A 16,118-nucleotide genomic window follows, 5' to 3' on the forward strand; every position below is an offset into this window, starting at 1 on the left:
GAAAATAATATATTACTTTTGGCAATCGAGTCAAATCAATCATAACTTGTTTTATGTTAACTTTCTGAATTGAAATGATTTGTAACATGTTTTCACTTGAAGGTTCTTTTTTTTAGCTTATGGAAAGTTCTTACATTCTGAAACAAAAGTGGCAATATAATTTGCCATTCTGTACCAAAAGGTTTTTGAATATTTTCTGTGGTTGAATTGATGCCTTTGCGGCCAGATAACATGCATTTGCATTTGTCTCATTGGAAATATCATGAGCATCATTCAAAAACCTAATTATGTGGTGTTGCTCTTCTTTACACCAAATAACTTTTCTCTAAACAAAAATTTAAAAAACGCATCTTTAAAAATTTTGAATTTTTTTAAGTTGAAAACTGCACCATACAAAATAGTACATCCAAATTAAGCTGGTATCGCACCTCTATAAAAGGATCATACAATTGGAAACTTAATGCAATTATTTTAAACAACTATAAATATATAAACTGTTTACCTTGTCGCTTTCTTACTAATTACTTATCCTATAGATTTCCCCTCACGATGCAACGTTTAAAAGTATTGACAAAATACGTGGTCGCAAAATAAATTTGTACATAAAAATACAGTAAAAATTTAGTATGAGATTTTTACTAAGTAAAAAAAACGTGGGAGTAAAAATCTCGTACTTTACCGGTATGATAAAGTTTTTTTTAAAAAAGCGTCTCTAGACGATGAAATTTTCGTTGTTCGAATTTCTTATTCATTAAGATTCGAGTAATAAGCAATAGTTTTTTTTTATAATTTTTTTTTAGTTAACCTTTTTTTTTGAGAGATTGATTAAAATGATTTAAGCTTTATGTAGAGAAAAATGCAAAATACATGAGTGAAAGAATATTTTTTGACTGAAAATAACAGATGGAAATGCAAAGTGTGCGCAGAACAAAAGCCAGCAATTCTTGTCGGAAATGTTTCTCATCTCAAAAACCATTTGCATTCAAAATACAAGGATATTACTATAGAACTAGGTTTTTCGGAAAGGAGGAGAGTTCGAAATAACAATCATTATAAGGGTAACGGTGATGAAAATGCTTTTTTCGTTTCGCGTAAAAAAGTTAAATTTGACTTCGATATAAACGATACAGTAAGAGACTTCATAAAATCGATTCTGATGAGAAATTTGCCTATGACAGTCGCTGATGACATGGGGAAGAATGAGATGATTAGAATGGCTCTTCAAGCTTTTGGTGTGAGATGGAATCGTCAAAAAGCAAAAGAATTTTTTCGTAAAGCTGCTGAACAAATATATGAAATTATTGCAAAGGATATAGACAATGTATATCCATCATTAATGTTTGACTCAGCGTCTCGTTTCAATACAAATGTTTTTTCTGCAAGTATTCGGTATACAAAAGATGGAAAATTGCACGATCGAACTTTGGGAATGCTCACTCAGCACGGACGGCAACTTGGAGCGGTTTTAGCTGATCAGCTAATTACTATAATTGCGAAAGTAGGGAAAGGGGCAGATTATATTTACTCAACTTGTTCGGATCAAGGTAAAAACATGATCAAAGCTTCTGATGCTATCAGAGAAATGCAAAATCAAATGATAGTTCGTAATGAATTTGTTGAGGAAGCACAACAGTTTGATTTTGAAGATTTCGATCTGCTTGACCGAGTCAATTTTGAAGAAGAACTTGTAGAAAATTCTGAAGATACAGACGATGGGATCGAAAGGCTATCACATACTCAAGAACAAGAGAGAAAAGCAAATGTGTTAGAATACAATATTGGTGCAATCTGTACCAAAATGTTTTGTGGAGCGCATGTTTGCTAATTAGCTGCAAAAGACGTAACAGAGCCGTTTGAAGCCACTCTTGCTGAAATAAGAAAATTTATAAGAAATACACAAGCGCCTAATTATGATGCAATTTTTGCTGATCTCAAGAGGCCACGCAAAGATATTGCTCCGAGATGGAGTAGTACTTACATGATGGTATCAGACATGTTTGAAAAACTCGCGATATATGAACAAATCGGGACTAATCAAAATAACCGCGAGCTAAGATTAAATGATGAAACCTGGAAATTTATTGAGGAATATGCAAGAACATTCGAGCCGATATTTTATGCAATGAAGGATTTTCAAAGATCAGACTATACCATGTCGGACTTCTTTTTACGATGGATGAGAATGGTGATGAATTTAGAAAAGATTGCCGATGGACAAAATAATTTAACATCTTAAACTTCTAGAAGCTTTAAATTTACGTTCACAAAGGTTTTTTGAATGTGATGCTTTCATCGCTGCTCTCTTACTGGATCCTCGTTTTGCATGGAACAGTGCTAGTCGTGAAGTTTTCAACGATTTATTGAGAAGCCGTGGAGTAGATCATCTACTCAAGATTCATCACTATGTAAACTCACAAAGACAGCTTGCTGAAATTGCTCGACAGCCTGAAAATTTACGAGATGAAGATGAAAAACGTTTGACTCAACTTTCAGGTAGAGATTTTACTATCATTCAGTATATGATATTTAACCAGTATTTGATATCAAACGGTTCATTAAATAAATTTTATTCAATTACATTCAAAAAATCAAGAACTTCCACACTGTGTACCAATAAAAGTTCAATGCAACTCAATAACTTTATATTAATGATTTTCGTCATCATAGAGTATTATTCGTTTCTTCCATTTTTTTTTTTTTTTTCTTCACAAATCAAACGAATATAGTTTAACCTATTACCTTAAATTTTAAAGAAAAGTTTTTATCTTTTAAGTGTTTGAAAAACTTTGAAACTAATAATGATTCGAAAATCAGTTCGATTAGACAATACTATACTTGTTGTTTGATAAAACAAATAATCTCTTCTTTCAGGAGGAGGTCAACGTCAAAGCATAGATATTATACAAAACACAAGAATTCACCAGCAAATAACAAATATTGTATATAGTGAGCCACGTATTGGTGTGAATGAAAATGTTAATATTCTTGAATATTGGCATTTAAAACGTGATGATCCTAACTGGAAGGAACTTTACAATATTTCTCAAGTTGTTTTTGGTGCTGCATTTTCTCAGGTCAAAGTTGAACGAGATTTTAGTAGCTTTGCAATGGTCTACACCCATTTGAGAACTCGGCTTTCGGATGAGACATTAAACGCGACTTTAGTAGTTAGACAAAATTTGGATTTTCTTGACAAAGTCAAATTCTCTTTATTACGTTAATCATATATAAAAAAAGATTCTATTTAATGTTAGTTGTTTTAAAATGGAATATAAAACACAACCCAAACTTTAATTCTCATCTTTGAAGACTCAGTAAAATTGACTTGTTTCGATTATTAAATCAATTTTTATTTAAGTTTATGTAATAAAAAAAAAAAAATTACGAATGAAAAATGGTTGTGAAATATTTTAAAATTTAAAAAAATTATCATACCAAAATATTTTATTCGATAGCTTTTAAAAAAAACCAATCTCTGACAAAGTAATTTTATTAAAATACTCAAAATTTGGCAATTAATAAATATTAATATTACAAAACGATTTTCATATTTTGGGGAGGCGGACGCCATAGGCTGCGAAAGAAAAGTGTAGTCGAGAATTTTGAGAAACTCTGCTGATAGCTAAATAACTATATTCAACTTGCATTAACATTGCTAACTGAAACATTCGAAAATAATGACAAGGCACGTCCTTGATTAATAAAAAAAACATTTAGTCCTTAACAAGATATGATTAAAAAAACTGCAATTAAAGCAATTACAGTGTTGTGGTTTTTGAGGTCATTCAAAAACACTTTTGCACTTTTTTTTCTTGAAGAACGTCATTTTTTATCGTTTCTAAATTGTATAGTATCGTCAGGATGGTGGAAAAACTTATCAAGTCTCTATCAAGTATCTAATTGGAGAGTATCGAAAAAAAGTTTTTATTTACTATCTTAAGTTTTAAGTTGACAAAATAATATTAGTCTTCCAATAAGCTTGAATTGTATTATAAAACAAGCAATAAAAAAAAAGGATTCTATTTAATGTCACTTTTTTTTAAATGGAATATAAGAGAAAACCCAAATTCTAAATCATCTCTTAAAACGCGCAAAAAAATAATTAACTTATGTTATGAATTAACACAGGCAAACAAAAAATTTATTGCTTTAATTTTGAAACTTGTTCTTAGCTAATTTTGATTTATATCTAATTTATAATATATATTCTAATTTATAAAAAAGTAAGGTAAATTCTAATTTTGAAAAGGATTTCGAACAAATCGTGTACTCATAAATATTCAATCGGGAAGAAAAAGCTTTCAACTTTCTAACAATTAAACAGCAGAGTTTTCTTTTTTGTTTCCAAGAGAGTTTTTTACGACAGTCTCAAACGAAAACCAAGCTGTTTTTTCCCTTGCTATCGATTGTTTTAACAAACTCTTTATCACTTTTAAAAATCCAGAGTTTACGAGCAATCAAAAGTTCCTGCTACATTTCCTTTATTGAAAAAAATGGCAACATCCTGTTTTTTCATGTCTTCTGGCGAAGGGAGACTAAAATACCAACTTCAGTATGGCTTTCGCCGCTAGTTGGGAGGCAGAAGTCTATGGAGGCAGTTTTCAAATCAACTTTCTTCCGAAACATCTTCTGACGGCGGCCGTAAAAGGCTTTTGCCTCCCTATTGGCGGCGGCCTCCAAAAGATTCTGCCTCCAAAAATAAGTTCTGGCTGCTGCTGCCAATCGGGAGGCAGAAGCCACTGGAGGCGTTCTCTAAATTAACTTGCCTCCGAAATATCGTCTGACGGCGGCCGCCAGTGGCTTCCGCCTCCCGATTGGCGGTGGCCTCCAAAACATTTTGCCTCCAAAAATAAGTGCTGGCTGCTGCTGCCAATTGGGAGGCGGAAGCCAATGGAGGCGGTCTCTAAACCAACTTGCCTCCGAATTATCTTCTGACGGCGGCCGCCAGTGGCTTCCGCCTCCAAAAAAAGTCGGCCTTTCGGCAGAAAGTTACTTTGCCGCCGGGAGGCGTTATCAACTCTGGTTATAGGTTATGGAAGTGCATCATAATAGGTATCATTTCTCAATTTGCTGGCTACTATTTGGTCTACCCAACCATTAATTGGTGCGAAATTGAAATCTCTGTTTAAATGCATTTCTCTCTGAATGAAGCATATTTTAGTACTACGACTTTTTTAGGTAAAACCTTTTGTCACCATAAAACAGTAAAAAAGCTCCATTAGAATAAAGCATTCTTTACGGCTATCAATAAGAAATTTGTGGCCATTAATTGGGAACTTGCCTTAAAGCAAGTTTCGACATAATTTCTCTCTTTCTCTCCCCCCCCCCCTCCTCCCTGCTTGTAAATTTGTTACATAGTTTTAAAAATATTCAATAAGCTTTTAAAAAATTGAAAATTTGAAAGTCATCAAGAATGTCATCTTGTATCTAACATACAATTGACATACGAAACTCAGCTCTTTGAAAAAAAAGGGAATGTAAGGTATTGTAGCGAACAGCTAGCTTTTTTCATGTCGCTCTCTCAAAAGTCAATATTTTTCAAAACTTCAAAAGCAGGCAGTTGTTAGCATCCATTGAACATATTTCTGTCCGAGCCAATTGTTAAAATTTAAATTGATTGAAATTTTACAATTCTCGGCGCAAACTTTTAATTTTTCTAATTTTCAAAAATTATAAGCTATGGTAACGGATTTCTGTATTCAGCTAAAACACTATGTAGTTGTAAAAGTTATTTATTTGAACAATGGAAATGATGTAAAATGATAGAAATTACAATTTTTAAATTTAGAAAAAAATTTTTCACTTTAGTTGGAGTCGCAATATGTGGAGATGTGAATCAGCTGGTGAATCAGCTGGTGAATCAGCTGGTGAATCAGCTGGTGAATGTTGTAACGCATCTGGCATGAACTTCTCGAACCCATGTGTCACAATTCCGTGAATTGTTACGATTAGATTTTTGTATCTTTTGTCTAATGCATAAGAGGCATTGGTTTTAAGCAAAAAATACAAAAATTTTGAACAATATTTTTTTCTGCTTCGTCCAGCTTCGCCATTTGCTACCAGTTGTGACGATGGTGTTTTTTTTTTCTTTCCGATTGGCTTTTTTTTCATTGAGGTTGGCATAATGTTTTTCACATGTTACAGAAACATTTTCTGGCAATGTCAAAGCAGTTAACTTCATCGACTTTTGACCACAATTGGATTTTTTGGGTGGTGTTTCCATCTTCAGCGGCCCAACTGATTTCAATACATTGGCTTAGAGATGATTTCAAAGTGGCCAAACTCAGCATGCAACCCGATGTACTGGGTATCGCAGAAGATTCAGAGGTGATGACTTCTTTATGCGCAGCAGTTGAGCTCAGTATATCGTGATCTGTTAAAACACAGATACGGCGCTGGTCTTCCGGATCATCGTCTTCATTGCCAAATAGATTTTCACCATCTAATTTGGCAGATACATGATTATTTTCGAAAAAAGCATTTAGATTAAATGCTTAATATTACTCTCTGCTTGTTTGGGGATTTTCATCCCACAATAGTGGATATTTGACGCCGATCTTAATAACATATTAACATTCCAATATCCTCAGTTCTGTAATACTCAAATCATAATAAAGCTTTTCTTGTTGAGTATTCAAGATCTGATTCACAAAAAGAATCGAAAAGAAACTAATATTTTATATAAAAAGAAACTAATATTTTATATAAAAAGAAACTAATATTTCATATAAAAAGAAACTAATATTTTATATAAAAAGAAACTAATATTTCATATAAAAAGAAACTAATATTTTATATAAAAAGAAACTAATATTTCATATAAAAAGAAACTAATAATTCATATAAAAAGAAACTAATATTTCATATAAAAAGAAACTAATATTTCATATAAAAAATTATTTAAAACAAGAAAAAGAACAAAATATTCGAAAAAAAAATCAAACCTTAGTAATTTTGGATCAATCACAGAAAACAAAATATTCTTCATCATTATAGTCTTTTGAAACATCGATATTTATTTCGTCGATTTTACAAATGTAGTGTCTCAATGTGGTTTTTGGAATTCCATTTGCTTTAGCAACAGATACCTTGAAATTGCCATAAATTTTCACCATTTTGATTGCCTTCATTTGGTCGAAGTCAATTGTTTTTTCTAAATTACTTTATGTGAAATATCAAAAAAATTGTAAAAAAAACAACAAAAAAACAGGTAATAATAAATAAAATGACAAAAAAATCATTACAAATGTAACAGAATGTGCATTTGCCGATAGTATACACTTCAGTACACAAAAAATGATCCACCAACATACCTTACAAGTTTAGGAACGTGTGATATCACTTTCATGTATTGAGAAAAATTTAAAATAACTAAAAATATTGAGGAAAGTATAAATAATAACCTCCATACATTTACCTGACTCAATATTCACAAAATTTTCACTCTGGCACTGCAAACACAGATATCCAATAAAACTTTTTTGTTTTTCTTTTCACTACTCTTTTTATTCAAAATCAGAAAAAATCACAAAGCACACGTCTGATTTGTACGATGACTGCATATAAAATGTTAGCACAATAAAAGATATCGACCATGGTGATATGGCGTGTCATAGGTGTTGTTATATGTAACATTTAACTAGCCCACCAACATACCTTACATTCTCCTATATTTATGCTTTTTTTCTCATTCGCTTTCCCTTCCTATATGACTTAATCATGTCACTTAGTTTTACTTTTTTGCTAGTATATTAAATCTGATTCTATTTCGGCAACGACTAGGTGTCCAGAAAGGATAAGCGCTATTTCTATTTGAAATTACTGAGAGATATGTGGATGAATTACTAAGCAGCTCGGTTTGTGGAAACTTAGTAGTGATGGACCTGTTCACCGGTCAACCGCATGCATTTCGTGTCCGACTATATTTCCATAACAACAATTCTATCTGCACACCGTTTGTTTTGTGTAAGCAGAATATCATTCGGAAATAGATTAAAGTGTTTTAACCGATGGGATCCACGGTTGCAATTTAAAATATTAGTTGCCCGCGTACCGAGCGCGTGTTGATCTAGCTTTTGAAAGAGTAAGAAAATCAATAAGTAAAAAAAACCTAAATTGTCTGTTTGTAAGAAAACTCCGGTTAGACTTTAAAATGCTGTCTGCATGAGATTTTCATGTGCAACATTTTAAAGCATTAAAATTTCAACATGTGCAGGAGTTGAATAAGACCAACTATGCTCTCAGATTGAATTTTGACAACATTTTATTCAGTGATGAAGGAATTTCCGCTTGAATAGTCATATAAATAAACCAAATTGTTGTTACTGTTTAGCGGAAAAACCAAAGCAGAAACATGAACGACCGCTTCATAGCCCTAAAGTTATTGTTAGTGCCGCGTTGCCAACCAAAGGAATAAAAAAAAGCTTTTTTTCCATTAAACAACTAGAATATTTATTTAAAAAGCCTATGTTAGATAGATAATTAACCAGTAAATCTACCGATGGGGAGGGAGAGTGTGTTTGATCTTAAAAGATCGTATTAAAAGAGGCTTCGTAAAGCCTGTTTTTCAAAATCTTATTTTAGAGAATTGAACAGAAAAATTTGAAAGATTTAATTGTCAAAACATATTGCGTACTTCAGATCAATTTTGAATAATAAAAAATTTTTGCTAAGCATAATTCATGCATCACTTATATTTGCTCATACATTTCCTTTTATTATTATAAAAATTGATTTTTTTCTTTTGGCAAATTTTTTTAAAAACCTTTCTTTGGTAATTTTGAGTAAGACCGTTATCACAAAATGTAAATCAAACTTAAAGCAATGTTATGATAAAAGCGCGCGAAGGGTTTGTTTAACTGCGAACTATTTTTCTCATAACTAAAATAGTTATTAAAATGTCAGTGTCACTTGCACAGGCTTCTAAGTCTGAAGCTATAACACTAAAAGGATCTGCAGAAATAATAGGAAATTTTTTGAGTAAGTTCTCTTATTTTCTTTTTTGTTTTTAAATAGAATTATATATATATATATATATATATATATATATATATATATATATATATATATATATATATATATATATATATATATATATATATATATATATATATATATATATATATATATATATATATATATATATATATATATATATATATATATATATATAAAGCAATTTAAAGTTCATTAAAGTTTATGTCTTATAAGTATTTGAATTTTAAATTTCAGGAATTATGGTTTTTTTTAATCAAATTTTGAATGGTGGTTGGTGGTTTTAAATTTAACTGTTGATTTTGTAAAGTTCTTTAATCATATTGTAACAAAACAATATAAGAGACGCGCAAAAGTTAACCTAAGTTTTGTACCTCACAAGATTGTATGGTCGGAACTACAATTTTAGAACCTTACATGTAAAGAAGTTCAGAGACATGCATACCAAGGTGGTTCATGCATACCACGGTGATTCATTAGGGTGACACACACACAAAAAAAAAACATTAATAATTATTTTTTAAATAACAAAGTTCATCTGTAGTTGTTTGGTGGCTTGCAAATTTCTTATAATGCTTGACATTTTTGTTCTTATATTAAATTAGCAAAAGATTATGTTTCTTACATTTCCATACAAAAAATTAAAAAGGAAGAAGTTGGCTATAACATTTGTAGGTCTATATACCTATTAACTATATATATACCCTTTAAGCTATAAACCTACCAACCAACTACCAAATATTTGCAGTGTTCTCTGGGTATTACTTCTACATGAACTCAGCTAAAGACAAAAGATTTATGCCTATTAAATTAAACATTTCATGTTTTCTAAGACAAGATGATATTATCTGCAAATAAAAGGAGGATTATAGTGATTCATATACTGAAAGGTGCTGCTTACTCTGACAAATTGTAAATATTTCTGTGTTTTGATTTTGTCTATAACCATAAAAAATGTTCTGATTACTCTAATGAGGAACTTTGTAAGAACTGAATCCCAATATCCTAATTAGGTATAATTTGTTTTACACATGAAGATTTTTATAAAAACGAAAAGGAGAATGAAAACATCTTTTTTCCAATAGTGCATGGCCATTTTATGTATAGTAATTCAGTTTTTAAAGTGTGTAACTGAGGTTTCTAAACTTTATGCTATTCAGGTGCTGCAAATTTGTTTGTTCAGTGAGAAGTCTTAGCTAAAGATGTTAATTTTTACAAATCAAACTCAAACAGGCAGCATTTTTGTCCAACAACGTTTCAGAATGGAAAAGGTGATAATCAGGGAGAGTCTCTTTGCTGCAATATTTCAATCAGTGTTAGGGTAGGTTTCAGCCTTCAAGATCAAACCCCCTTTATTGCAAAGCATTGTGATAAACACCTAGCTGATAGAGTATCATTTATATAAACGCTAAATCCTATAACAGTTACTAAAACATTATCACATTTATTGAGTCTCCTTTAAAGAAAAAAAGAAGCATAATTTAGAAAGACTAATACAACTTATATTTTTGCAATATATGTTCCAGTTTAAATATAATATTAATCAGGTGAATCTGATTTAAATGCAGATACTTTATTTTTATTCCTTGAGAAGATGGTAATATTTCAGATTCCTGAGTAATCAGAGATTTCTCTAGAACCTCCTTCTGCTGTTATTTTCTCCAGATTGTAGATTTAGGAATTATGATAAAGAGTTGCTATTCTTTGTATTTACAGGATACACAAAATCTGTTGAAGAAAGGTATTCAGCTCTAGATTCATGCAAGCATTTTATTCAGCTATTAGCAAGCTTAGTGTTTTAGGTTAGTAGATAGGGTAGGTAACCAGGCAGGGGAGGTTAACAAGCCTAGCAGCTGGGTGAAAAGAACATTAGTTTGATTGAAAACTTTGTTCACAGTTCTTTTAGGGTCAAGCAAAACATTTTTTTGCTGGCAAGGAAGTTGGCTAGTCTTTATACTTACAGGACACACAGAATCTATTTAAGAATGGTATTCAGCAAATGATTTAACAGCTCAAGATTCATACAAGCATTTAATTCAGCTGGTTAGCAAGCTTGTCTGACTAATTAATGCTCAAAAAGACCATCAATTAAAAATTTTATTGACAGTTCTCACAATAATTTAAAAATTTATTGACAGTTCTCACAATGAGAATTGAAGACAACATTCTTTTGGTTGGTAGGGAACATAGTAAGCTAATAGTATAAGATAGGTTGCTATCTGAACTGTTAAACCTGAAGCCAAGAACTAAAAAAACACATCTAAGATTGGTTTACTGAAAATGTATTAGTATTTTTTTCTAAGATAAAAGTGATTGTGATGGCTATTTAACATCAGATGTTAATCAAAATCAGTTTTTGAAACAGAACAGATTGAAGTTTTAAAACTTAATGAAAAAATTATTTAAATGTAACACCTGTCCACTAATGATCCATAATAATTCACCCCAATTATCAAAACTCAAAGGGCTGTAACATAACTATTAAGCATGGCTGCAAACTGGTCTTTGTTTTTATACCTAATTATAATATGAATAAATTTTATTGTGTAATTAGCTGAATTATTATAAAAACCTTATTTCAGATTTTTATTTAAGCAAATATGTTTATGGAATATTTTACTCTCAATTTAACCTTTAAACTATTTTGGCAATTTTTAGTATTGAATAATATTAACAGTATTGTTTATGGTAGTTTATGATCTAGTTTAACCTGTATTTAGATTTCTATTTAGTTAGTTATGGGGATTTATCTTGCATGTTACCATTGTTGATGCTACTGTTTTCATAGTGTTTTCAAATATAATTCTGAAAGCTGCAAAAATTCTCTTAATAATCACATCAATAGATTTTTCTGATAAAGACATGCAAAAAAAAAAAAAAAAAAAAGAAAAAATGACCTTTTTATCTTCTAAAAAAATAATGACAAGCCACAAGCATAAAGATTAAGCAAAACTTGTTTTGCTCCATCCAAATGTGCACAACATTTTAAATAGATATATGGACCTAAAAAATCATTGGTTTGTCTATACATCAGTCAAAGATGACATTGAGTGGTAAATGAATAAAAAACATGATGTGAGATGAAAAAAATTTACATTGGAGACCTAAAAATTTGTTTTGTAACTAAGTATTATTTAATTAAGTATTTTATGTTTTAGAAAGTATTTTAATTTTTTTATTTTAGTAGAAAAAGTAGAGATTCATGCAATGTACAGTATGCACATGCAATCATTGTAGTCTTAAATTTAGAGGGTGCATGCAGTGATTTTACTCTAATCTGGTGTGAAAAAATTTAAATTGAGTGAATGAACTTAAATGTGAAATATTGATTTACATAAATTGAAGTTGATTCAACAAATATCAAGACATTTAGTATAGCAATGACTTTTTGTAGCGGTGTATATGAAGACTTCAACAAATCGCATTGGCAATGAAGAAATCTTTTCTTGTTATATACTAAAAGTAGATTCATAAATTGATAATTGTTGTTTGTTTATTTTTCCATTTGTGTAATTAAATTTGTTAATTTTTTTTTCATTTAGATTACAGTGTAAATAGGTAAGTTCAATCAATTATTAATGGTTTCATTTAATTTTACGGTGACTTTTTTTCAAGAATACATGATTCTTTACTAAGTTAAAAAAATAAAATTTTGGTCTGTAGAAAATTACCTAATTTAATTCTTTTTTAAAGCATCCTTTATCAACGTGGTGTCTATCCAAGTGATACTTTTTCTCGAGAGACAGCATATGGTGTACCTGTGTTTATGACAGGATCTGAGAAGGTTAAAGAATACATTGAACAGTTCGTCTCTCAACTCAAAGGTACCAAAATGAATTGATCAAAAATAAAATATATATAGTTCAAAAGATTATATAATAATTATAGTATTATGTATATTTCTATCATTTACATATTATTATAACTCTTTTGTTTACTTTATTGTATATACTTATTTTATGGTATTTGCTTATATTTTTCTTTGTAAGTATATATTATAAGTGTATATAGTTGTATAACTATATATTAGTATATACTTATAGTATAATATATTAAACCCTTATCAACTTAGTGGTAATTACATATCAACTCAGGAAATTTTTTACTATACTTTTTTTGATTTTATTAAAATTTAGTTCAGTAGAAAAACTAAATTTAAAAATTTTCTAAAGGATAGCACTTTTCCACAAGTTTATTTATAATATGAATCCTAAGCGTCAGTGGGTAAAAAGTGACTTTACAGAGAATTGCAGTTTCATAGTCCAAGAGGAGGTCCTGTTACTGGAATGAAAATTGCTGCACATTACATCCAGTTGTACTATACTATATTATTAACATTTTATTTACTCAGAAAGTGTTTTGCTTATCTAGTTTTTCAAAGCTAAAATACCACAGATAAAGAAAGTTGAGTATTTTTGATGGTTGTGCTGGCCAATACGAAAGTGAAAAACTCTTTAATAACCTATGCATACATCAAAATGATTTTGGTTAGAATGAACAAGTGACCTTTTTTTTGCAACTAACCTTGGTACATCTCTATCTGATAGTATTGGAGGCACAATAAAAAGAGCCATTACTAAAGTGCAAGTCTTCAAAGACCATACCATATAGTGATTTTAGAGCGTTTTAAAGATATTATCATTCCGTATATTTCAAAAGAAAGAATGCAAGAAATTAGGAATACTGTGGCAAATGAGAAGTTTTTTGAAACAGTATCTACTAAAGCTACTTTAGAGAAAAAATTGAAAAGACTTCTTTTTGAATTTTTGCCTCTTGTCAAAACAGTGCTAAAACCTACTAAACCAAGAATAAAGATATTTTAAAAATTGATTATATTGAGAATCGGTATTTTCAATTTTTAGTCAAAAAAGTATGGTTAAACAGCCTTAGTGAGTTGAAATGGAATTACTCTGGTGCAAATTACATTTTTACAACTTAAGAACTTCTGCCTTTTTTGATTGTCCTATAGACAATCTGAGACAATTTTTTGGTACCACAAATTTTTACATAAAATATTAATTCAACCAATAAATAAAATTATTGAGCATATATTTATAATTGGCTCAGAATAGTTTAAGTCTAATGAATTAGCACTATCATTTTCTTCCCCTAAAAAAAGATTTTAATTAAGGAATTCAATTTTAATACTTTTAATCATAATTAAAACTGCCAAATATTGTGGCCTGGGTTCTACTAGTGCTTCACATTCTCTCTGAGTGAATTCATCCAATCCTTTTAGCATAACTTCGTTGAGCTCTTCTTTTCTTCTAAAAGCCCGATCTAAAATCTTCTAAAAGCAACTCTCTGATCTAAAACTGCCCACAAATGTTCAAATTAAGGTCTGGTGACTGTGGTGGCCAATCTGTCATATATCATTTTTAATTAAGTGTTCTTTAAATGCTATTGTCGTATGTTTAGGATCTTCGAGCCGAGAATTTCAAATTAGCTTTCAAAAAAAAGTGATTATGAAAAGTCAATGTATATCTTAGAATTCAATGTAAAATCGATAAAGATCAGTTTTCCTACTTCTTGCCAAGTCATTGTGCTTAGAAACATCACATTACCACCACTGAATTTTACAGCGCTACTCATACAGCTTAAGTTAGGAATTTCTCCGTTTTTTTCCATCAGAAAACTTTACATTTTAACACATCACCACACACTTTTTTCAAGCATCCATTGGCATCCAGACGCACGTAGACACATACTTTTTCCGAAATTATTTTCCAAAGCTGAACTTATGACTCAAATCCAATAAAATTATAAATTTCGTTTTACTTTTTCTGTGGAGCTCTCAGTTTTCAATTTTTACTTTTAAGTTTTCGGCCTTCAAGAGAAATTTATTTTAAGCATTTATTATTGTTTGATTTTTTAGTTTGGTTACTTAAAAAGACAATCCAAAAGGTTGTTCTTATTATGACGTCATTAGAAACAAATGAAGATATAGAAAAATGGCAGTTTAAAATAGAATGCAATAAAGCCGCCGACGAATCAACGTAGATAACTATTTAACTATATTTCACAAAGTTTGAACAAATTTTATTTTTTAAAAATTTTGAAAAGTCTTATAAACTACCTTTAATTTTTTTAACGTAAGCTTGAGGTTTAAAATCGAATTGAGAATGTAAATTTGCTTTCAGCTCGCAAACATCTAAACCCTTGAAAGATATTCAAAAGGAAATGAGAGATGTTCTTCGACAAATCGTATCCTCGGTCACTTTTTTGCCAAATCTTCATGAAAAATGTTAGTTTTTTTTTTTTCATATTCAAAACGGCTACTTGCAATGCATTATGGTTGTGGTAGAAATTAGCTCATTGTAAGCCAAAATATTTACCCGATTTTTTAACTTCTTAGGCATGTTCAATATCCTTGCTTACACAGATTTGGATTGTACTGTACCTGCTGCGTGGGAAGACGGGCAGGAACATTTTATCGAAGGCGCTCAACAAGTAAAGCTAAAGACAGTTAATACATTGGTACACAAAGTCGAATTAGATGTCTGTTATAAAACTACTTGATTGACATTCGAATTAAACGACAAAATTGCATTACGTGCATATCCGATATCGAAGAGTCTTATCCACGCGTTTTTTTTCCAGTAAATATGACGCGTAAAAAAACTGATGCAGCTAAATGTATACTATAAAATTTTTAAATCTAGAATTCACCAGTTGATTGGTAATTAACTATTGAGAATATTTTGTTTGTTAATTAAAATTTCATTTTGTTAAAAATAGAGCAGTCAAAACTGGTCTAAAATGCATTAATTGTTTTTTCTTTTGCCTCTAAAATCTTTAGTAACATAAACAAATAGTTTTTTTTCAATTAAAATCTCTCTCTCTCTCTCTCTTCATGTTGAAACATTTTAGAAAAAAGCCAATAAGTCCTCTTGTCGTGGTCAAATCTTAACTTTTTTCGCCAAAGTTCGCGCGGCAAAACATTTCATTAGTAATAATGCATTATAGCAAAAAAAAACAACAAGGCTTCAATACAGCAATCCAACAATTAAAATACAATCAAAGAGAAAAAGCATATTGTTTTTCCGTTGATAACGAATAAAAACTTATATCAGTTATTTGAAGTAAATCGAATTTAAAACATTTTATAAATTTAGGCGTAAAAA

The 16,118-nt window shown here is 30.2% G+C and overlaps 1 protein-coding gene and 1 long non-coding RNA gene across 4 annotated transcripts; one reads left to right on the forward strand and one right to left on the reverse strand.

The window, feature by feature from the left end:
* Positions 1–5,716: 5,716 nt before the first annotated feature.
* Positions 5,717–8,389, reverse strand: LOC149881312 (uncharacterized). 3 transcript variants are annotated; one of them, XR_016445997.1, is made up of 3 exons: positions 7,418–8,191; positions 6,945–7,153; positions 5,717–6,442 (listed from the first exon to the last, which is right to left on the reverse strand). It is a non-coding gene; the product is annotated as an uncharacterized LOC149881312 (long non-coding RNA). The 3 variants fall into 3 exon arrangements; XR_016445996.1 differs by having other exon boundaries at positions 6,945–7,161; positions 7,418–8,185; XR_016445995.1 differs by having other exon boundaries at positions 6,945–8,389.
* A 427-nt stretch (positions 8,390–8,816) lies between these two features.
* LOC145194357 (mitotic spindle assembly checkpoint protein MAD2A-like) lies at positions 8,817–15,758 on the forward strand. The gene is made up of 6 exons (XM_080071989.2): positions 8,817–8,979; positions 12,537–12,552; positions 12,688–12,818; positions 14,870–14,990; positions 15,135–15,238; positions 15,350–15,758. The coding sequence occupies exons 1-6, from the start codon at positions 8,898–8,900 to the stop codon at positions 15,511–15,513; spliced, it is 618 nt and encodes a 205-aa protein (XP_079928115.2). The 5' UTR covers positions 8,817–8,897; the 3' UTR covers positions 15,514–15,758.
* Positions 15,759–16,118: the final 360 nt, after the last annotated feature.

The sequence above is a fragment of the Hydra viridissima genome, unplaced genomic scaffold (genome assembly GCF_058129835.1).
Source record: "Hydra viridissima isolate aposymbiotic clone 2 unplaced genomic scaffold, HvirCarnegie_v1 scaffold_12, whole genome shotgun sequence".
Lineage (NCBI taxonomy): Eukaryota > Metazoa > Cnidaria > Hydrozoa > Anthoathecata > Hydridae > Hydra > Hydra viridissima.

Bases quoted from the DNA above. Each gene is read 5' to 3' on its own strand.
- LOC145194357 (XM_080071989.2), top strand. From the start codon at position 8,898: ATGTCAGTGTCACTTGCACAGGCTTCTAAGTCTGAAGCTATAACACTA. The intron at 14,991-15,134 runs GTAGATAACTAT...ATTTGCTTTCAG, and splicing joins AAAGCCGCCGACGAATCAAC to CTCGCAAACATCTAAACCCT. The intron at 15,239-15,349 runs GTTAGTTTTTTT...TTAACTTCTTAG, and splicing joins GCCAAATCTTCATGAAAAAT to GCATGTTCAATATCCTTGCT.